Below are 24,888 nucleotides of genomic sequence, written 5' to 3'. Positions count from 1 at the left end.
CCCCTGCGCTCCCCGCTACCCGACCCCCATGATAGTGACTAGCGACGCGCGAGGGGCTGCTCCTCCTCCTGCTGATGCTTCGCCGCTGCCAAATCCCTCAGAGTTTGGGCCAACATGACACTCACATCCGGGTGACACGGGATCTCTCCATCCCTAGCAACCCGGCTGCTGCTGCTGCCGCCTGCTCCTCAATCCCCCTCCTCCTGCTGCTGCTGCCGCCTGCTCCTCCTCAGTCCCCGTCCTCCTGCTGCTGCCGCCTGCTCCTCAGTCCCCCTCCTCCTGCTGCTGCTGCTTGCCGCCGCCACAGGGTTAACTCCCTCACTGCTGCCGCCGCCACCTGCTGCTACCGCGCTCCCGCGGCCGGGCCGGGCGGGGACGCGGAGCCGCTCTCTAATCGCCTGGAGCTCCGGCAGCCGCAAATAGAGCTGCCGCCGCCTTAACCCCTCTGCTGCCGCCTTAACCCCTTCGCCGCCGCTCCCGCCGGCCGGGCTCCCGCTCCACACGCCGCCTCACCTGGTTCCCGCCCCTCAGCCCTCCCTCAGGCACCGCTGCCCGTCAGCCGCGCCGTCCCCGCCGCCGCTAGCCGTCCTCCCCCGCGGTCGCCACGTCCGTCCCGGCCGAGGCCCCGGCCCCTCAGGGCCGCGTAGCGTCCCGCGTACCTCGCCCGCCCTCAGCCCTTTCCCCTCCCGTCCAACTCGCGCTGCCCCACACGACAGGTACCGGTGTAACGCCCGGGACACCACCGAGACGTGAGCAGCTTTAGCGTCTCCCTCTCCACTTCGGCGACCGTGTCCCTCGCTATTGACAACTCAAGGCTTACCAGCCCGGTACGACCTTCCCCGTCCACCCCTGCCTGCGCCATTCCCCCACAGCGCCCTTGCGCTGTTCCCGCGCCGCCCGGCCCCGCGGGGGCTCCTCTCCTCACCCCGCGGGCTCCGCTCAGCCTCTGCCTTCACCTCCAGGGAAAACCCAGTAAGTTATTCCAACCTTGAGCGCTCCGCTTACCGCGCTAACCTGTTGAAATGCCGTCATTCTGACTCCAAGCTAACCCTGAGATTTTCAAAGTTTATCCAAGTAAATAATATGAATAAATTTGGCTTTGAAAAAAATTATTTTTGGCGTTATCTTTCACTGCAGAACCCTAAAACTTTAATTGAGGTTTTGGTTTGTTTCATTGATCTTGAAGCTACCACCGAAGTCCTGTGTACTGATACACACGGCTGGAGGGGCCACGAGCTGCACTGCAAAGGAGAAAACTCAGGGCAGCTGCCTTCAATTACTGCAAGGCAGTATTTCAATCACTACAGAGAGTAATTAATGAAATCAAGGATTATAGACATACAAATTCAAAACAGAATTGGTTCTTCAAAATTAAAGTTTGTTTTCTCCGCATTGAACGTTTTTCTGGTATTTTTTTTTTTAAGAGTATTTCCGGATTATTTTTTTTTTAACAAGCCATCATCAAACCTGATGGTTTTGAACCTTTCTCTTTGACAAAGGTGGTATTTTGTTAAGAAAACATGTCAGTGAAACTACCTCTACTATCCCTTTCCTCTATCACCGCCTTATTTGTGTCCCTATCCGCTCTTTTAGCCTTCCTTCATCCACAACTATCTCCATCTAATTAATAATAAATAACAACTACAGACAGTAATTAGAAGAGCAATAAAACCTTAATACTCCTGATATTCTCCAGGGACCGGGTGAAGAATGCCCATCCTCCAGCTTTATAAGAAGCTCTACTGTTAAGTGGAACCTATCCCTTTTGGTGTTACCTTTGTAAGTTAAAGGATAAAAACCATTAGCAGCAAGGCTGACTTGGAAAGAAGTCTTTTAAGGAGAGAAAAACCCAATGGCACCTCTTGATCTTGGTTTCAGCACTTCCTTTTTTATCATCTTCTGACCTGATGGATTCAGCTGTTGCTGTCGTGAATCCATCTGTTGGTTTGGTTTAATTGGGAAGGTACCACACCCACTTGACAGGTTTCTATCATTACAGTGCATGTTTTTCCAGATTAAAACAGTCTACTACGTACTTAGGTACTCGCCTTAAATGTCCATGAAAGTCACTAGAACTTCTTTTCTCGACAGTCAGATATTTAGGTGTCAAAAATGCTTGGTACATTTTCAAAAGTATCTAAATCAAGACTAGTTGCCTAACAACCACTGCAGGCACTGGAAGTAGGCACCTAGCATGCTTAGTAGGAGTTAGTGCCTAACCTGCTTAGGCACTTAGTACCTTTACAAATCTAGGCTCAGGTATCTAAATCATTTTTTTAAATGAGGCTTATGAAGTTAAGCACTGAGGCACTATTGAGGAATTCATAACTAATAAAGCCTGGATCTAACATAAGCAAAAAGCATCCCATAGAAAAGGTCTGCTTCCCTTGCAAATGTTTTAATGAAATTCCTGGATTCTGGCCTCGCCATTGCCTATTTTCTAACCCCCAGTCCTTATAATGGACCATAGCAATATGAACTGGAAGCTACCAAATACTCCTCAAAACCAAACTTCGTAAGCCTCCCAATAAAACCATGAAACAGAGAGAAAAAATTTTTTGCAGTTGGTCCAAACCCATAAGCATACAGTTTTGCATATTTCAAAAGCTAACTGGCCCTTTTTTGCTAGATCAAATTATCTACTATATATAGATATATAAACTGACACTGTTTAGTCACAAAAGTGCTAATTACTGAAGCCATCAATTCTTCTCTAAACAGCTGTTTTCCCTTCTTCTATAAACTTGTGTCTAATTATTTTACTAAGATTGCTTCACTTTTATGTCACTTTGATACTAGTTACTCATTCCTGAATGAAATGGCCAGCCTTAGATGGATGTTTTAGAATGTGTACCAGCTACCACGATAATAAGTGATGACATTTTGAATGGAAACAACCATTGTTCAGAGAAAAAAGAAATATGGATGTCCTCATCTGTCACACGCTCTGTGCTATACCATATTCAGTGTACTTCCTTTATATGTTAAAGAATGGTAGAGCAGAGAACAAAGACATTTGTTGCAGATTTGCAACTAAATGACACTCATTTCCCCCTCGATAACATTTATTGCTTGTCAGGGTTTTATTCTCTGTAAGGGAAAGAGGCGGCCAGAGAAGCAGCCTCTTATGGACACCATAGGAGCAGAAGCCCATTAAGAATTCAGGAGCGTTGTGCAGAAGGACAAGCCTACTTAACCAAAACTTCAGCAGCTATGAACTTGTGGAGCGGTGCACAGCAATACTGTGCAGCAGTTCATTGCAGGAAGAAAGAACAAATCCAATTGCAGTGCATGTGGGAGGAACTTACCTAACAAATACGTAATTTTGTAAAAAATGGGAAGCAACAGAACTAGCCTAGTCCTTAACAAGGCAGGGATTCTCACTCGTGCGGGTTAATCCATTATTATTTCTAATAGTCCAGCTGAAGTTATTAGTATGCTAATATATACTAAACTATTACTGTCCTTATACATGGGAGGAATATTCTAATGAAAGATGACTATGCTGCAAGCAAGGACTTGCAGGATTCATTCTCGTCCATGTTCTGTATTTCCTTTTAATTTTGCATATATTTTCAGGTGCATCCTCTTTTTCTTTTTGCCTAAGGACTTCTATTTTCATTCTTCTCATCTGAAGTATGGTAGAGCTACAGTTTGAGTTTGAAGATGTTGTTCAAATTTTTATCTAAAAAGACCTTGATGAAATTTAAATATGTCCGTATATTGTTTATGTCAGATCAGTGAATATCGTCCTTCTGATGTTAGTACAAGTAATGGTGACTCTCTAAAGAATTTCAAATAGCACTTTGTTATTATGAATGTAGTTTATATGGACTGCATATATATGCACAATAAAAAGTGCATACTTCTGAAAACCCCAAATCTCAAAAACAGATAAAAATGTGCATAAATGGATTTTAAGACACATTCATCCACTATAGAATAAAGATGATGAGAGGGAGGCTTAATTGTTCACGTTATTGACCTTATCCATGCTCGAGATTTAATAGGTAAAAAAACTTCCAAGAGGATATAACACTGAATTTTGATTTGCCCTCTGCAAGAATAGTCTTTTATGGTTTTGCATAGTTGTTTTTTTATCAGTTTGCGTGAGCAAAGTATCCTAACACTAGGCATAATTTTGATTTTCTTCTCTCCTACTTAGTGTTTGACAAAACCATTCAAGATACAAGAAACCCACCACACTGAGGTCTTACCATGTAATCATTTGCATATAAGCTCACCAAAAATACAAATTTTTGAAAGCTAAATGTAAATGAAGTGAGTAACACCACTTCAGTCTAGCTGGAGATCTAGCTGTACATTTTGTCAAAAAAATTTCATTGTGAAAACTTGTACAGAAACAAGGAGGGAGAGAGGGAGGGAGGGAGGGAGAAGGAGGGAGAGAAAGAGGGAAGGCAGTGGGGTGCACAGATGATGCTCTTTTCATTTTTTTTGGCTGAGCTACAGCTTCAAATATGTCTCAGATTGCCTGTGGATTAAAGAAATGGGTGATGGTCTCCAGTAATGCTTACCAACTCAACAAAAGTCCTAATTTATTTTTTCCATCCTCTCAGCAGAACTTTATATAATGGTACCCAGATAGTAAGGGACAACAGCAAACACAATTTTGAATTAAACGCATTCTTGTATATGTCTCTAAAACTGTATTTTTCATTTTCTCTATATGCAAGTATAATCAGTGTAATCTGCTCTGAACATATTGAAAATCTGTTAAATTTAAAATCCAGTTGGATTTTTTCAAAACAAATTACTAAGAATGCAATGAAATGTGTTTTCCTGACTAATTAGATTCTTTGGCTTTCTGTGGCTTCAATTAGGATGCTATTACTCAGCAACACAGTTTATATTCTTCCAGCAGTTCCCTCTCCTAGCTATAGTTCTTCACTATTTTCAGTGTTTACCATATCTTTTCACTAACTTGCTTTGATTATTTGACTGAAAATACAGCCACTTAGAAGTTACCGGATATTCTATTGTTCTTTATCTTAAAGCTTCATTTCCTAGTAGTCTTCTTTTTCATCTTCTCCCTGTTCCCCTCTGATCTACGGTCACAGATTGTCTTCACATTTTTCTCCAGTGATCCACCGTTATTAAGAAATACTTTCCACCCTGTGTGTAACCCGCCTTCCAGAACTTCTACATGCCTATGCCAGTCCTAGTCCTTGGAGCCCTAAGTGAATTGGCTTTGGTGCACACCAGACTGGGTTCCTAGCCAGAAATTATTTCCAACTATATCACTGTGCTAGCAAGGTGAACTGAAGTGGTGACAGCAGGACTACATCACCTTAAATTTAGAGTATCCATATTTAGGATAGAAAATATTTAAACTGTTGACTGCAGGAACACATTTCAAACTGTCATTTAAGTAGATTCAAAATTTTCTCTGAAGAGTTTCATCTCTATTTTTAGTGCTCAGTAGAATGATGATTTCACAGATGGGCAACATAGCCAGCTACCAAAAAAATTCCACTACACATAATTGTGCTTGAAAATGTCACAGTGAAATGGATGGATGACTCACAGTATCAGCACATGTGCCTCATGCAAACAAATAACTTTTATAAATACAAGCCACACTCCAGCTTCTGCAGGATATTCTGACGGTGGCTTGTGACGGAGTTTCAAAACCCCACACCGGAGGCTGGAAGACTACTAAAAACTGCACAGATTTTAGACAGAAGCAAACACGTTTGTGTGTGGGCTCTCCCACGGCGACTGCAGGAGACAACAGCCAGGCAGCACCAGCTCTCGGCGGGCACCGTGGGAGGCAGCAGGAGAGGGGGCGGCCGAGCCCGACAGCATCAAGTGGGAATTCCAGCCCTGGGAGCTTCTCCCACCGCACCCCGTGGGAGCCGCCCGAGGTGCTGCCCAAGCGCTGCTCCCGAGTGGAGCCCAGCCCAAATGAAAATACACTTTCAGGCAAGAGTCCTTGCTCTTCCTACGAAGCCCTTTGATTTCCCCTATGAAAGCACAAATGTATCCTTTCAAATGTAAACTTACTTTGCACTTTTAAACCAACTTGTTCTGCTGTGGTATCTGGAAGTATTTTTGCCAGAACAAGTAAAATTCATTAGCTCTGTATGAAATATTAAGAAACTGACACAGAGATTAGCGAATAAGTAAAAAGTTTACCTGTCTCTGCTCCAGTTACTAAACACATTACCTGGGGTTCAAAAAATGTTTCTCACTTACCAGATACAGGAAACATGAATTTAGCAAATTTCTCTGCAGAATCTTTCCCAAATAGATTTTTAAGATGACTTTGAGAGACATTCCTTGTCAAAGGTAGCTCTTGAAGAAGACTACAGCTGCACGGCTGAGCACACCAAGGTCAAGAAATGTCCTACTTCATTCTGGGGCTGCATCATGACACAGTTTCACATGATCCTTTCTTCCTTTTGCAGGAATACACACTATGTAGTGTACGAGACAGCCTACCCTTACAGCAAGAAACTGACAGTGAATATTTATATTTATCTTTTCATCCGATTAATTAATTTATGTATTCAGCAATGGATACGACACAAAATTTATTCCAAACCTATTTTGTTGGAATGCAGCAAAGGCATGCAGGATTTGCCTGTACCTGTTTCACAATAATTAGGGCTAGCAGTAAGCACAAACAAGTTTTAGAGTAAGTAGGAGCTAACAACAACTGTAAAAAGAAAGCTTTCTATCTGTGCTAATTGGTACCCACTGGAGAAAATATACTCATGTCTCTTTGTTGGTGTTGGCACCCCCCATTGAAACGAGAACCACAGATAATAGGAAAATCACAGGCTTATAGAATGAGGGAGGAGTCGCAGTAACTGCATAAGAGAATGGGGAAAAAAAGTGTAAAATGCTACTGAAGTAAAATGCAAGTCTAGGTTTTCAGATCTGGAGCAAGCTTTTAAAGCCTTTTTTCTTTAAAATTTGACATTCTTACAAGTAGATGCAATGAGCTGCATTACTCACAGAAGTAAAGGATTACAGTTATTAAATATTTTAGAAATTGTGGTATAATCTCAACAGTAGATGATATGACAATCATTTTTAAAGTGCCTCACTAGGTAGAACGGAGACCATCATGTAAAGATGCCAGGATCCCATCTTTGGCTTTAACATGAACAACTCGTATATACATTCAGTCTTTGTTTTTATGGATACATGAACACATCTATGAGTTGCATATTGTTCAAAAATTCCTTTCCCTGTCTCTCTGAATGCTGTAGGATGTCAAGATTGCTACCCTACCAAAAATCTTTCTTCCTGGCTTTATGGTGATATTCAACAAAACACGGAACCATGTTAGGTCAAATCTCTGCTTTCACTGCAGTTCAAAGAGTTTGAAAGGACAAAAGCATAAATAAGGAAGCAAAGTAAATATCCTTTCATATCATAAGACTTCACTGTGTAGCTCTTGACAACACAAAGACAGTTTAATAGACTAGGGAAACAAATCCCTATAGAAAAGCACTTAGGGATCATGCTAGTAGTAGACAAGGCAACAGAGGAGCTTTCAATCAGTAATAGAGTAGCTGCAAATAACAAAATTTCTTTAGGACACAATGGACTCTCTTTATGCTTTTCAGCTAGCAGGTGCAATTATCAAAAGGTGTTTGTGGGGTACGGTTTGTTACTTAGAGGGTTTGGGGATTTGCTTTGTTTTCATCAGAGACACCACTGCCCAAGCACATCAAATGAGGATGTGCTATCATGTGTTTAATTTAATAGAAATATTCCAATTTTGCATCATATTAATATTTCTAAAACAACTAACAAATTCTGTCACACTTTTACTATCATCTCCTGCATGCCCTTGAAACTAATTGAAAATCAGCGAGTGCAGCCAAATCTCAATATTCTATAATCGCCTGCCTCACATAGTTGAGTTGCTGATGCAGTTCACTTACAGCTTTGAACGTACATGTAAAGCTCCTTTCAATGACCATGGAAATGGCATCTCAAAGTAGGGTGCCATTTCCCGATGAAGGGCGTGTATCCCATTATGGATATCTGCTTGAGATAGCTGACAGACCTGTCAACATACTCTGCAATTTCAAACACAATAAGGCTCTATTATGCACGCAAAATAAAACTCAGGCTCAGGTGGATTATGTCTTGGGGCTTTTCCAGTTTGCTGTTGTAGAGCAATTCTCCAAGCATTTCTTTACGCAGAAACCTAGCTATGAAAACATTGGACACTAAGATCTTCAGTCATTTAATATGCATGCTGCTTTTTTTTTGCCTGGGGTCTTTATTTCCTGTCAAATAAAAGGATTATTCCTGAAAATGACTCTCACTAGACTTGGCAAGATTTTTATCCATTTCTGCATCTGAAAGGTTTACATCATCAAATAAGAAACTAGACATTATGGCTATGAAAATATGTGAATAAAAGCAAAGGGACAGATGCCGAAGCCATAAAAGTTACTAAGGCATAATCTGTGTTTGCTGTTCCATATAAATACACAGTTTAAAAAAAAAAGACAACAACATAGAGTACAATCTCAAAATTTATTTTCAGCTTCTGGCTGATTTAGTATATGGTGGGGTTTTTTGTTTTGTTCTGTACAAAGGCCAGTGATTGAGCTTATTTATGGGCATATTTTAATTCACTAAAGATACAGATTGCTTCCTCTTGTCTCATACTGAATTTAGAAAATTGTAAACAAAACAAATGGTGAATTTCACTCAGAAGTTCAATTTAGATTAATTTGATTTAGGTTTAAGGGCTCTGCTTAGCTGTAGCACATTTTGACCTACTTTGTGTACTATACGGTGGGTAAAACAACACTTGATGAGAGAGAAATTATGTTTAGTATGCCCCCCGAGAGCTAATATAGCTAATATAGGTACCTAGCAAAATAAAACACATTTGAGTGCCCTACGCATACAAAATCATACTCGAAAGTCACACAACGTGGGCATGTTACAGCTGTACCTTCTAAGTTACACAGTCTCTCATAAATTCCAACAGAATTTTGATAAAAAATTCAAGGTTTAAACAAAGCTGAAAGAGACCAACACAATTATTTAAAAAATCCTAGCAAAGACTTTGTCTTGACAATCACTATTTTTGAAGTTTTGATGTCTCAGAGGAACCTCAGAACTGCTTTAGCCCTTAGTACATGGTGTTCTCAACAGAAATACAAATGATTGTGACCTTTGCCAAGGAGATCCCTGGCTAACAATACAGTTTCTTAGCATCTTGCAGTCAGGCATACACTTGAAGAGTCTCCAAGGTAAATTAATGTATGTCAGATATTAGACTAGCCCCTAGATGTAGTACCGAATTGCCAGAATGTAAAGATATCTGCAAAGTACCTCTTTCCATCAGTGCCATCTCTCCACAGAGCAGTTCTAATTGAAGAACAAATTGTAGTTGAATGTTTTCTTTCAGAGTGGGAAGGAGAAAAAGGAGCTCAAATATTTCAGGAAGTTTTGACAACAACAAGAAGAAAAAAGACTGCAGATCTTTTATTACTTTTAGTATCTGACACAAGAAAAGAAGGCTAATGCTGACTTTCTTGCTGCCCGTATTCTTGAACAGTAGATCTCACCCGGAAACGCACTGCAGGCAGGTACTGAGGGACACACAACATACGTATGCCCACACATGAACACTCACTCCAGTTAGGGAGTAGCTTATTATAATGAGGCATTAAAATGTTCCTCATTGATGGCAGTGAGGCATGGTGCTGAGATGCCTGGGAGGTAGAGCTTCAGAACTATGGAGAGAGCAAATGTAATTGAGACTTCAAAAAAGGGTTGTTGTGAACCTATTTTTTAGAATAATAAGCTGTTAAACTACTTAGAAAACATGGGGAATCAAGCTATATAAAAATAGACAGGAATGCTTCTTCAGCAGGCTGGCGTTTTGTCAAATAGTCTACACTGCAAACCCATGTGAAATATGCTTTTTCTCCATCCTTCAGTTCTAATTCTGTTTTCAGATACAATTTTTCAATGTTATAATTTCATCAGAAACACTACTTAAGTTATATTCAAATATGAAGGTTTGGGGTTGGAGTATGTGTATAGAAAACGGATTTGATCTTGCCTCTGATGCACAGGTGCCCACTGTAAAACCGCATGCCATGTATGCATAGTGCATTAGCTGATACACTCTACAGAAGGACTTTTTTGGCTTCCTAGAAATTCAGCACATTATCTGACAAATGCAGCAATTTAAGTTATTTTTTACCTCTGCCTAAGCATCCTGCTTACATACAGATTTACCTTTTGGCAAGCAAAATCTGTGTCTATTCAGCCTGTGCCTGTTGAATCACCCAGCACCACCTTCTCTGCTGTTCAAATGAGCCAGCAATGTGGCAGTGGCCTGGGGGCAAAGGCTGACTCAGAACCACTGAAGCTAAACATCAATGCTTCCCCTAAATAGGCAGACACTTCAATATCATTGACTTCCATGAGATCTGGTATTTCTTTCAATCCAGCCACATCCAGCGCTAAATAATGAACAAAACAGGAGTTGGGGCAAGGGAGGGAGGTCAAGAGATTATGAGAGCATGAGCAAGGTTGGCTGTTCTAGGCATAAAAGAAGGATAAGACTGATGTGGATGACTAAGAATGTCAGAAGACCTCTTGAGGAAAAATAGAGGGTATATGATATATATAAGAACATGAAATCTGAAGAGGATTAAGAGAATTATGAACTGAAACTGAAAGGCTGTAAAAAAAACCCAGACCCAACAACAGCACTGTTTAAGACTGCCAGAATTGACAAAGTGAGAAGATTGCTCAGAAAGGGAAGAAAAACAATAAAGGATCCCAAAATATTTAAGTGATGTGAAGATCAACAAGGAGTTAGCTACTGAGCTGTTAACAGAACCTGTGCATGAGAGGACTTAACAAAACAACAAGATAAAGCTAGAAATGGAAATGCGCACTTCTATTCAATATCCATGCAGTAAAGAAAAGTGAAATGCCAGAAAAGAGAACACAACTTCCAGAGGACGATACTGTGAAAATAACATTTTAAGAGCAATAAAATAAGAACTAACCTTTGCATCATCTAGAATAACCAATAACACAGAGAGGCTGTGAGGCTAGATTATTTGTGACAAATATACTTGAAAGAAAATTTCAAACAACAGTGACCCTTTAACAGTGATTTTGCAGAAAGAGCTCAAGATGAACACAAAAATAAGTGAATATTACTCCAGCCTTCGGAAACCAAATCTGAAAGAGCTAGGAAAGCAGAGATGACTCATTATAACCTGAGTGGCCAGAGCGATCCCACCAACATTAAAGCATGAGATCAGTAACCATGTATAGCATTAGGAAGAAATAAAAAGCATTCCATAGCAATCCACAATAGGACAACCTTTGCAAATGTAGTATGTTTGCGACTTCATTTTCTATTACTTTGAAGTGAAGTCAATCTGAGACAATAGTCTGCAACCTCCCCCAGTTTCTGTCCTTGTTTTTTCACAGAAACTAGTGTCTCACTACTTAGGCAGAACCATTGGAGAGTGGCAGCACCCATATTCACAACGTCAGGGAAACCTTAAGGTTGATTCTATTAAAATCCGATGGCAGATCTGAAAGAATGGGTATTTCAGGATCAGTCACGAGCCCTATTTCAGCACTGTAAAATAACCCCAAAGCTGGAAGACCTTCACACCAAGGTATTTACCTTATATTCTACCAGGTCTTTGTATAAAAGGTCAGCAGGCCCATCCTGCATCAAATCACTGGCCCTAGATTTAGCAGCATGAAGGAAGGAACTCACTGACCCTCTTAGATTCAGAAGATATTATCAGACAAAATTAAAGAACATAATATTTTGTTGTAACTTAAAGTTAGTTTAATTAAACCTTTTGTATCAAGTAATTAAGTCAACCACAGAAAAAGAGAGAAGCTAGTGCCTTCTTGGCTTCTCTACACCCAAGTATGCAGTAACACTGTTTACTTTCTTTGATTAATTAACACATTTTCTGCCATGAAGAGGTTATTGAACTGATGTCTGAAGCCTAAGAACTGCCAAAATAGGCCGCAAAATACATTTTATCCAACTATTCTCTTCATCAGATTCAGAACACTTCTGCCCAGATTTTGCACACTAAATAAACTCACCACTGTGCAATTTGCATTTCTTTTTCTCTGTGGATACCCGTCTTTCTAAATGCACATTCAATCAACCTTGTGGTTTTTTCACCTTTATGTCATTGAATGCTGCTTAATTTAAATGTCTGTGGATATGCTTCTTACCTACTTACTGACCTTTCCCTAATAGGCTACGCTATCCCATGTTTCAGGCTATACTGTAACTACTATGGATGCTCTGGGGGCTGATGGGGTCCCTCCGTCAGAGAAAGGGAAGAGCATCTTCAGCCTCTTGCCAAGCTGGTAAAGAGGGCTTTAAACTAGAGATGCCATGGGAGGGAAACATCAGTCCATCCCACTCCTACCAGTTTGATGCCAGGGCCAGCAATAGATGCCCAGAGCCTGGAGAAGGAGCACAGGTCAGCAGGAGAGCACCTGAAGAGCAGCACAAAGGAACTCCAGGCAGTAAGACAGCTTCATTGGGGGCCCAACTTCAATGCCTCTATGCAAACGCACATAGCACAGGGAATAAACAAGAGGAGTTAGAGACGTGCGCATGCCTGCAGGGCTACGACCTTATTGGCATCACGGAGACGTGGTGGGATGGCTCCTATGATTGGTGTGTTGGGATGGAGGGATACAGGCTCTTTTGGAAGGACAGGCAGGGGAGATGAGGAGGGGGTGTCTCCGTCTATGTCAATGACCAGCTGGAGTGCATGGAGCTCTGCCTGGGGATGGATGAGGAGCCGACCGAGAGCTTATGGGTCAGGATTAAAGGGAAGGCAGGGACAGGTGACATTACGGTGGGGGTCTGCTACAGGCCACCCGACCAGGAAGACCAAGTGGATGAGGCCCTCTATAGACAGACAAGAGCAGCCTCACGCTCACAAGCCCTGGTCCTCATGGGGGACTTCAACCACCCCAACATCTGTTGGAGGGACAACACGGCAGGGCATAAGCAATCCAGGAGGTTCCTGGAACATGTCGATGATCACTTCCTTCTCCAAGTGGTAGAGGAGCCAACGAGGAGAGGTGCTATGCTGGACCTCGTTCTCGCCAACAAGGAGGGGCTGGTGGGGAATGTGAAGCTCAAGGGCAGCCTGGGCTGCAGTGACCACAAAATGGTGGAGTTCAAGATCCTTAGGGCACCGAGGAGGGCGCACAGCAAGCTCACTACCCTGGATGTCAGGAGAGCAGACTTTGGCCTCTTCAGGGATCTGCTTGGCAGAGTGCCACGGGACAAAGCCCTGGAGGGAAGAGGGGCCCAAGAAAGCTGGGTAATCTTCAAGGATCACCTCCTTCAAGCTCAGGAGCGATGCATCCCAACAAAGAGGAAGTCAGGCAAAAACGCCAGGAGGCCTGCATGGATGAATAAGGAGCTCCTGGACAAACTCAAACACAAAAAGGAAGCCTACAGAGGGTGGAAGCAAGGACAGGTAGCCTGGGGGGAATACAGAGAAATTGTCCAAGCACCCAGGGATCAGGTTAGGAAAGCTAAAGCCCAGATAGAATTAAATCTGGCCAGGGATGTCAAGGGCAACAAGAAAAGCTGCTATAGGTACATTGGGGATAAAAGGAAGATGAGAGAAAATGTGGTCCCTCTCCGGAACAAAACAGGAGACCTGGTTACCCAGGACACAGAGAAGGCTGAGGTACTCAACAACTTTTTTGCCTCAGTCTTCACCGGCAAGTACTCGAGCCTCACTGCCCAAGCCGCAGAAGGCAAAGGCGGGGACTGGGAGAATGAAGAGCCGCCCACTGTGGGAGAACATCAGGTTCAAGACCATCTAAGGCACCTGAAGGTGCACAAGTCCATGGGACCCGATGAGATCCATCAGCGGGTCCTGAAGGAACTGGCGGATGAAGTTGCTAAGCCACTATCCATCATACTTGAGAAGTCGTGGCAGTCTGGTGAAGTTCCCACTGACTGGAAAAGGGGAAACATAACCCCCATTTTTAAACAGGGAGAAAAGGAAGACCCAGGGAACTACAGGCCAGTCAGTCTCACCTCTGTGCCTGGCAAGATCATGGAACAGATCCTCCTGGAAGCTATGCTAAGGCACATGGAGGACAGGGAGGTGACTCGAGACAGCCAACATGGCTTCACCAAGGGCAAGTCCTGCCTGACTAACCTAGTGGCCTTCTAGGATGGAGCGACTACATCAGTGGACACGGGAAGGGCTACAGATGTCATCTATCTGGACCTCTGTAAGGCCTTTGACACGGTTCCCCACAACCTCCCTCTCTCTAAACTGGAGAGGGATGGACTTGATGGGTGGACTGTCTGGTGGGTGAGGAATTGGTTAGATGGTCGCATCCAGAGGGTAGTGGTCAACGGCTTAATGTCCAGATGGAGAGTGGTGACGAGTGGCGTCCCGCAGGGGTCCGTATTGGGACAGGTACTGTTTAATATCTTCATCAATGACACAGACAATGGGATCGAGTGCACCCTCTGCAGCAAGTTTGCAGATGACACCAAGCTGAGTGGTGCGGGGGGGATGCCCCCAGAGGGATGGGATGCCATCCAGAGGGACCTGGACAAGCTTGAGAAGTGGGCCCCTGTGAACCTCATGAGGTTCAACAAGGCCAAGTGCAAGGTCCTGCACCTGGGTCAGGGCAACCCCCAGTATCAATACAGGCTGAGGAATGAAGGGATTGAGAGCAGCCCTGCCGAGGAGGACTTGGGGGTACTGGTGGATGAAAAGCTGGACATGAGCCAGCAATGTGCGCTCACAGACCAGAAGGCCAATCGTATCCTGGGCTGCATCAAAAGCAGCGTGGCCAGCAGGTCGAGGGAGGGGATTCTGCCCCTCTACTCTGCTCTGGTGAGACCCCACCTGGAGCACTGCGTCCAGCTCTGGAGCCCTCAGCATAAGAAAGACACGGACCTGTTGGAGCGGGTCCAGAGGAGGGCCACAAAAATGACCAGGGGGATGGAACACCTCTCCTGTGAAGAAAGGCTAAGAGAGTTGGGGTTATTCAGCCTGGAGAAGAGAAGCCTTCGGGGAGACCTTATTGCAGCCTATCAGTACTTCAAGGGGGCTTATAAAAAAGATGGCGGCAAACTTTTTAGTAGGGCCTGTTTCCCCCAGGACAAGGGCGAATGGCTTTAAACTAAAGGGGGGTAGATTTAGACTGGATATAAGGAAGAAATTTTTTACGCTGAGGGTGGCGAAACACTGGCACAGGTTGCCCAGAGAGGTGGTGGATGCCCCATCCCTGGAAACATTCAAGGTCAGGTTGGACAGGGCTCTGAGCAACCTGATTTAGTTGAAGATGTCCCTGCCCACAGCAGGGGGGGTTGGACTAGATGACCTTTAGAGGTCCCTTCCAACCCAAACTATTCTATGATTCTATTTGATGACCTTACATTAAAGAGTTCCATGCCAAAACTCTTTGGCCACCACCATCATTGCTGATGTCAGCATAGCTTTAAGAACAAGGCTAGTTAGCTAATTACTTTACAGAGCAATCACAGGCAATGCAGAACTTGGAGCCAATTGTTTTGCTGGAGCAAGCAGGCAAAACGCCATTGAAGACATCTATTCCATCAGGCCAAAATTCACCCTTGCAATGATAGCCAGCGCAAATGTTTATGTATGTGCTTATGAAACCAAAGAATAACGTTTCAGTAGTCTTTCATCCCACATAAACACAACACTAATGGTCTGTATTAGACTGAATTTCAATTACAATCAATCTGATTATTTGTGGGCACCCCAAAACAGTAGCCTTCATTGCTTTATATTGATATTTTCAACATCCGGAAAGGTTATGCATTTAGGATAAAATCATGGAGTTACCGAAACCAGAGGGAGCTCTTAATTTCAATAGCATTAGGACTTAACTTTTTGCTGCAGAAACTAGTCCAGCAATGTCATGAATATTAAATGGAAGAAAACTCACTGATGTCAGCTAGCAAGCCAGTGACAATGCAACCACATCAGTGTACAAGCAGGCAGAATTCAGATCCATATTTTTAATAGTCTTATTTATATCAAAGAATCTGTTACATAAGACTTTTCACAATAGATTCTACACACTATAAAATATACATTGATCCCATGGTTTGCAATAGAATCACTACTAAAACTAGTTGTAAAGAAAATAAACCATGGCAAAATTTATTATCTAAAGAGATGAAAATGGCACATTTTAATATTAAGTGATCTTTCACGGAAAAGGAGAAGGAAGAAGTTAAATACCTCTATAATAGAGTAAAATTGTAAGAAATTATGTAATACTATTCAAGTAACTTGCAATAATTTAAAGCCATTAAAATGGGCACTGAAATAGAATGGACATAAATAGAATCAAATTTGTAAAGATAAACGAACAAATCTTCAGGAAAGTACATTGTATTGAATAGTGTAATACCTTTTAATGGCAAAACAGCCTTCAAATTATGGTGTTTTGGCAATGAAGTTGCAGCCAGGAGAAACATTAGAGCTTAGTTTTAATCATCATCTACTATTTAATATGGGATGTAAAGTATTAAAGTAGTAAATCTCTGAAAGTCTACAGAGAAATCTAAGAGACTAGCATCTTAATTTTAAAAAGTTTCCTAAACAATTTTTTTCCTTTTTCTTTTACAGAGCTTTAGTAATGTAAAGCCTTTATTCACTATCCATGATGATACAGTTACTTTAAGCACTACTAAAAACTAACATTTGATTTTGTTTGTGTGTCTGCAACAAAGAAAGAATGAATGTGGTCATTCCAGAAAAGCCCCCAAGTGTCTTTTACTTCTTTGAATTTAAAAATGTAGTGCGGTACTTTGGTAAACAGGAATGTTCTCTTGAAGGACCATTCTGAATTCATAATCAACCCATGATGATCTTGACTTCCTCTGAAGATTAATTTGCTCTTTCAAATTACCTAATAACTAGCAAGATGGTCCTCTGTTTTAACTTGTCATCATTTGACCACTAAATAAACTATTATAAATCTTTATGTAGTAATACAACCTATCATCCCAACTTGCACTTCTGTGTGCAGAAATTCCAGCGCTGCAAAGTCATCCTATGCTCAGTGACCACTGAATTAAACACTTCAAGAGAATAAGTATTCAAATTCTTACTCCAGCAAAGTTAATTCTTAAAAAGTTGTATCATATTTTAAGTCGTCCTCCACTGCACGGGTGTTGGGTTTTTTAGATATAAAGCTTAATTATTTAGAAAACAGTTTTATATCTCATTGACATATGCTGGTGGTCTCATGATGTGAACAATACAGTGTCAGTTATTATTTTTAAAAATTCCAAGGGCAATTTCCTAGCTTGGAAGGAGAATTCAATACTAAAATTCAGCTTGACAGAAAAAAAGCTAAATTGTGCCAAATTTCAATAGAGTAAATGGAAGGACCAAGGTAATTATAGGTCTGTCAGCCTGACAGCGATCCTGGGCAAAATAATAGAAAAGCCAGCACTGGAATTTTTAAGTAACAAAAAATTAAAGGAAGGTAATATAATTCATGCAAGTCGACATAGGGCAATGGAAAATAAATCTTTCAGACCACCTTGCCACGTTTTTTCTTTTGAGACTGAGATGTTTTGATAAAATAACTTCATTAATGTATTATATTTAGACTTCTCTATGGTATTTGATCTGTCCTTTCGATTACTAAAACAGGATGATAACAGCAGTGTGGCACACAATGTATTAAAAATTGTCTGATGCACCTTATGAAGAAGGTGTATACTGTGGGCCTGCAAAGGACTTTGCATCATTGAAAATCTTCAAATCAAAGTTGGACTTTTTTCTAAAAGCTCAGTTCTCTTTCAGTTGTAGCTGTTGGATGTGATACAATGATTCATTCATAAAATTACATAGATCGAAAAAGACGGTCACAATGGTCTCTTACGGTTTTAAAATCTACAGCTCTATACTTTATATACTGTCATGTAGAATCACTGTTAAGTGAAGATCATTCTTTAAACATCTTTCCAAGGCACAATTTAATGGTTCATATATCTCCACGCATCCAAAAGCTATTACTGAAAACAGGAAAGACTGTTAGTGCGTAGGTGGGATTGTGGCATTTTTATAAAAGACACTGAAATTTCTTCTTTACAGTGAATATGAATTCCTTTGATTTGTGTTTTGGGTTTCAAAAAATAGATAAAATCAGTAATGTCATGAATTCCAGCAGGAAAATGAGAATTTTTTTTTTTATAGATCAGCATAGGAAATGAAATAGAAGTCTGATAGACGTATAGACCTTCCTTTGCATTATATTAATGCATCAGTATCTCAACAGAAATGTTTCATTACAAGCAGACATATTTATCTTCCAGAAAGAACAAATCCTGGATTTTGTAACATTTTACAGAAAGTATTCAAAAATTTCTAGGGAAACAAGGAAGTCAAATCTTGACCAGAGCTCCTCCTAGAAAGACGCAATAAAATTTTTCACCTTTATATTTAATCATTTCATTTCAGCTAAGCAATCAAATATTTGTCTCAGTCTGTGAAACTTTTGTATAAGTTACCCATTAAGAAAGCCAAGCATATAAGACAGCATAAGAAACTATTCAAAGTAATTTAAACATGTATGTTGAGGTGCACAGTGCAAGGAACTACAGGAAGCACAGGTCTCAGACAGACATCGTGTCATTCAGCTAAGCTAGCAGAAAGTAGAACAGCTACAAATCATCAGAGGCAAGAAGCAAAAGAATTAGCAGTGTTAGCATAAATCAACCTGACTGTGAATGCCAAAATACATGTATCTGCGTGCCCTGTGAGGTTAAAGTAACTTTACATTTGTGAAAAGATAATAAGAGCTTTGCTGTGAGATGGTGTTTCTCTCACGTTGAATTACCATTGTTGGAGAGGTTTCCATCTAGAAGGCATAGACCTTCTGCAGAGCTTTCTCTCTGATTCTTCAGTTGGGTAAGCTTTCCTTCCCGATAGGCTGGCAGCCTGTTACAAAATCCTATTTGACATTGGTAGGTTTGCAAGTTTGTACTTTAGTCATGCATGATGTATTTATAGAGTATCTATACTGCATTGTACTTCATTTATTCTTTCCCTCCTTTTTTTAAAAAGATTATCTTTAAAGTTCTTCTAAATTTACTACGATGATTGCCTAACTCATTTGGGGCAGGTGCCTCGGAAGTAATTTGTTCCCAGCTCTGGAAGTCAGGATATGAATGGGATTTTTGCAGGTGCCTGCAGCTAAAGGTATGGCTGATGGCTTTGCTGGAGACTGCCTACATCAGCGATTCAGAGGCAGCAGGATTTACAATTAAAAAATGCATTGAAAGAGAGGGAAAGATACCACATGATGGTAGACTGGGAGGTTCTACTATCACGTACTTAAATTGGCCACTTCGCTCGCAATGCTGAAATACAAACTAATACATCTGTGCACATTCATGCTGAGCTAAGTTAAATTGATTTTAAAAAGATCACGCACTATGTATTATACATATTATACTTTACTTAAAATAATATTAAAACATAATTTTTACCAAAAATATGACCACACATTGAGTGCAAAACTGACTAGAAACAGCTTCTTCATATATAACTATGACATGCCTTTAATTCCCTTTACTCCTGAAACCACAACAGCCAGAAGAATATAGTGATTAGACTTCCAAAAAGTAGGGAATTGTCGCTTTGCGATCACATCTTTTTCCATTTCCCAAAACAGCAGTAATGGTACCTCATCTGCTACTGCCTACTCTCATTTCCAAACTCACATTTTAGTGGTCACAGCAATATACATTTGCAGAGAAAGTAAAAGACGTTTCCCTGAAAGCATCTTCTAGAAAAAGCTTTTCCCTGCACAAATCCATTAAAAATCTGGAAAAAGAAGCAACTATGGAACTTCCTATCATTTATTCATAAATGTTATTTAGTACTGAAAAGCTGAAGTAATAAAACCTTAAAAATAGGCTTAGACAGAAAGCAGTTAAATATGTACAGGAAGAATAAAATTTTACTAAATTATTCCCTTAGTTCCTTAAGAGTCTCTTTCTGGCAATTTTACACACAGTGAACACTCCTTTCTCCAAAAAGTAGTTTCATTTATGTTAGGGGGTCGATCAGTGTGAATAGAGATAATGAAGTGGATGCCGAAATAGGGGTGATCGGTCCACTATCCCTTCAATTTCTGAATTGTTGTGGCTGCACTTTTCACTTCTTGCAAACACAGGAATGTCCCACCAAGCAATGTCTGTCATGTGGATACATCATCAGTTGTTTCCCATTGACTGCAGTTCTTTAAATCTGGGAATTAACTCAAAATTGCAGGGTTTCAATTCTCCATCAGCTGTTAATTAGTATCTATCGTGAGTACCTAATAATTTTAGAGTATTGTTAAAATAGATGCTGTCTATGTTTTCCCTCATCTTTTTCTACCCTTTCTCACAATAAACAAGGTTCTCATTCAGTTTACGTGTATTTGACATTACTGAGCATAAAGGACAATGAGGGAGATAATAATGCAGATTATTGTGTAGGCAAATCTCAACAGAAAAATATCTCCCAGCTAAAGGCACATAGATGAATGAACTTTTGTTAGGAATGAAATGGTTTCAGAAATGTTAATTAACTCTTTCTCTATTTTTCCTGCCCCTCCACTCCTCTCTAGTCATTGTGGCTCTTTGTTAAGTCATTCCTCAAATTGCACTCACAACAGCAGGTACAATTTGCATTTCAGTGTGTGCGTGTGTGATTTTGATGCTTAGTCATCACAAGAACATGATTTCTTCCATTTGGTTCTGTGAACATTGCTTCATGCCCATAAAGAGAAGGCTTTATTGAAGAAACTAAATATTCTTGCTTAGTACAGTCCCTACCAGGTTTCATCTGGACTAGGAGTTCATGCAGAAACTTTTGATTAGCTCTGACACCAGTGAAGCCAGTTGCAGAATTGGCCATTTTCATTTATCCTCATTCTGAACTGGGTCAAGAACTAAGCTTAAAATGCCAGCAGACATTTGACTTCGGGCTCACCCTGCACATAAGTCTGACATGGAAATACAATGTGCAAAGCTGTGCAGCAGTCATAAGAACAAAACTTTTCTTAACTGCCTTAGAGGAATGTCTCAAAATGCTCCCTGAGATGTACTTTGAGCTCAGCTGATGAAATTATTGCCTGACCTGAATAAAGCTGTTGTTCATAATCAAGAAAATGCTAGACTCTTGAAGAATTGTATCTTCCAGGAGACTAGCTGACTCTCACTTCAGTAGCAGAGTGACCACAACCCATCACTATAAACAATGGCACTGAAAGGTCCACTGGGTAAGAAATAAATGTATAAAATAATCTTTTTTGTCACTGGCTACTTAGGGAATGTATTTGTATGTCTACCCATTAACACACAGTAGTGAAGCAAAGTTCCACAGAGAAATGAAACAGATATTTGTCAAGAGATACTTGTAAGTTGGCTAGATGTATAGCTTGAATGTCAAAATACATTTTCACTCTTATGGCCCAGGAGCATAAGAGGGACTTGAAAGCTGAACCATCATGTTCTGTGAGGTTTTCAGTCAGTGTACTACAAAATGGGTGTAAGAGATATAACCAGAGTTTAAGCTTTTACATTTTCTCAAACATAAAGCACTAAGCCTTTTATATTAAAGTATGGCAGCATTAGGAAAATGATGTGGGTTTATTCCTTTGAACTTGAGCCAAAAATTACATACCATTTGTGTGAACACAACACAGCATTCCAAACTCTCTTGCATGCTGCGTACAGTGCGTAGTACAGCAGTGGATCTGATAGTTGTAAGAGCAGACAAGGTCAACAAATAATTTATTAAATGACCTTCTAAACACAAAAACTAGAGGGATTATATTTCAGAAGACAAATAGTTGTGTGAAGATTTACCTCTATAAAATTACTAGATTACCTTCATCTGACTACATCGTCTGGGAGGGGTATGTGTCTGTAAATACACTAGCTGTCACAGTGTCGCAAAGCTTTGTGCAGAAAAAAAAGTGTAAGCAAGGTTGGGTTTAAAACCAAAGCAAATGAGACTGATTTGTGAGACTGATTCTCATAAACCAGAAAAAGATCCTGAAAACAAAATTTGCCATACAACTGTATTTAACTTTAGAACAATTGGGATAACATTCACGTATTTCATTTCAAGCTATACAGAACAAATATATAGGTTGTTTCTCACATATCAAATATATATTTGTCGAAATTAAATGTTCTGAACAATAGGAGTCCTTTTTCTGTCCTTCTGCACTGAAATCTGTGGGGAAAACGACAGGATGGCTCTTCCTTGGAAGAAATACTTCTCAACAGAAGGATACCAGGTCTTCACTGGAGAGACAGAAGAGTCTCAAACTCTTCAGGGAGAGGAAAATAAGTATCTCAGTGGTGGTTGTCCCAGTTTCCACCTATGCCACCAGAATAATCCGGAAACTCAGTGCCACTGGTTTCCCCCACTCCTTCAGAAGAACACCTTTCTTGCTTCTCTCCTTTGCTCCTACGCCACACACACGGTTTTGTATTAGCAGAGAGGCATGTGTAGACTCTAGGTATCATAGAACAATCTCGTACCGGTGAGGAAACGGAGTGGGCTGACCTGCAAGATCTTTCCCTCACTAAAGTTTGTAATTCTGTGCTCTCTGTAGTGATGATTTATGAATGGTTGGGTCACAAGAGAACTAATGTACCACAGCAATGGAGCGCGATATGCAGATCGGAGAGGGAGGACGAATGTGGAGCTCAGCATATCACTTCTTTCTCATATAAGATGATGTTCAGCTTAGAGAGGAAAACCATACTAATGATGCAGTTGATGTCTTGTTAGAAAACATTTGAACTGTGACCAATTTTTCTTGACAAGGATTTTTATTCTGTATAAAAATTAGATGCTTAGTCATTTGGAAAATAAAGACTAAGTCAGTGATGTAATTCATTCAGTGATGGAATTTCAAAGAGGTTTTTTTTTCCTTTATTATAAAGAAAATCTTTTAACAAGTCTATTGAACCAGCCCATTAATAAGCCTCTTTCCCATCAGCATCAAAAGAGAAGTGAGAGCACAGTGCCTAGAGGATAAACAAGGATATAAAACCTTTTCTTACTGTTTTAAAATTCAAAGTTTCCATGTCTCTGCATAAGGTTGTACGTGTATGTTCATGCACAAATAAGAGTGACAGGCAACAAATATCCTTGACAATTTTTAGCCTCTTGCTGTACACAAATGAAGGGCAAATATAGAAGAAAATGTAATGTGTCAGACATCCACACACTTGTTTCTCCCTGCAAGATAGATGCTAGTTCTCCATAGGGAAATCTGCAGGAAAGTAATTCTCAGAATAGAATGCAGACTTGCTGATGACGTAATACGTACGTCAGTGGGGAAAAGGGAAACAAGCTAAACTAGTTGGGACAAGTTTTAGCAGCACTTAATCAAAGTTGATGAGTGAGCCCCAAGACAGGGAGGCAGCTGAACCTGTTGTCTCCCACAGGTCCCTGCCATAGTCCCTCTGAAAACGAAATTCTAGTTTTCTCTTAGCATCCAGTGAAAAGGCGGCTGCTAGAAAAAGGTCACTGGGCAGAGGTGACTGAGACCACACCCACATACCTGTCTGTCTCTTTGCAGGGCATTTCTTGCCCTGGCTGTCTGGCTAAGCCACATATACGGTGTTGGTATGAACCAACATGGATTTACATGTTGCCATATATACCAGAATGTCCTAGTGTCAAATATTGCCTCTGTATTCAGGGATGAAAAATTGTGTGGCTTCTTGGGCAGAATATATGTAATTGGTTTTCCAGAGCTTTCCTCTTTTGACACGTTGGACTTCCCATAAGCTATTTGGAAAAGTGGTACAAAGGACAAAAAGTCTGGAATTGATTACACTTATAGTTATGCTGGTGTTTCTGGAAGCTTTCTCAAAGTTTACTAGACACTCAACAAATCAGTATTTTTTATACTTCAGCTCATATCTGTGTCTCAAAGAGCAATCATAATGAAGTCAGAATAATGCTTAACACTCAAGTCTTACTAATCATTGCATAACTTTGGTTGTACATTCAAGAAAATATGTGTATTTGTCTCCTGTACCTATATTCCCAACCTGGGAGTTCCTGAGATCATCATGTATCTGTTCTGGAGGTGCTGTGTAACTGCATTTTCTGCCAAGGTTTCTTTATGAACTCTTTATGTCACACTGCAAAACAAGAGTCCAGAAAAGCATTCACAAAAAAACGCATCTGGATTTTAATATCATTGTCACCCAGCACAGCAGGCTCCTAACCAGCAAAACTTTGGACTCACATGTCTTCTTCCTAATATTTCAAAATACTTCACAAAGATGAATGGATTAAGCATCTAATCCTCCTTTTTAATATAAATAAAAAATCCGCATTTTACATGGAGGTAAGATGAGACAATGAGAGATGAAACAAGTCTTGTTGAAATTACAGGTCTGGGGTAAGAATAAAACCCCAAAAGTTCTGACTTTCATTCATCTGCTCTGATCTGCTCTGGAGTACCATGATGGTAAAGCAAAATAAAGCAAGCAGGTTACTTGGATCTTTTTCCATAAATTTTCTTGTGCTCATGTGCTTTATGACCAGCAGAATGTTGTCAATGAAGATCCCAGAAATACAGAAACCTGTTTTAGCTGAAGAGTCAGACATAATCCAGAGAAGGCTGTTATCACCTATTTTGCAATTCTGATTCTCAGAAGCTTCTTCTGATGATTTTTTACCTTCTTTAATCAAACCTGACTCAGAGAAGCATGATATCACCCCCACTGCTGCTGTTCTCACTCTTATTAGCATTGTCCCTCAAAAGACTATTAATGAATAACTGGTGGTAGTTGTCAGCTCCAGA

General features: G+C 40.7%; 1 protein-coding gene across 1 annotated transcript in view; it reads right to left on the bottom strand.

Moving 5' to 3' along the window:
* CACNA1D (calcium voltage-gated channel subunit alpha1 D) overlaps positions 1-6,233 on the bottom strand; it is a 213,610-nt gene extending 207,377 nt beyond the window's left edge. Inside the window, exon 1 of the mRNA XM_076346263.1 lies at positions 6,217-6,233. Coding sequence (XP_076202378.1) covers positions 6,217-6,232 — 16 coding nt within the window. The 5' untranslated portion in view covers position 6,233. The remainder of the gene's footprint in view (positions 1-6,216) is intronic.
* Positions 6,234-24,888: the final 18,655 nt, after the last annotated feature.

This window comes from Aptenodytes patagonicus, chromosome 8 (genome assembly GCF_965638725.1).
Source record: "Aptenodytes patagonicus chromosome 8, bAptPat1.pri.cur, whole genome shotgun sequence".
In the NCBI taxonomy this organism is placed as follows: Eukaryota; Metazoa; Chordata; class Aves; order Sphenisciformes; family Spheniscidae; genus Aptenodytes; species Aptenodytes patagonicus.
The sequence above is the reverse complement of the archived record's forward strand: the minus strand, read 5'-3'. Positions and strand labels throughout refer to the sequence as shown.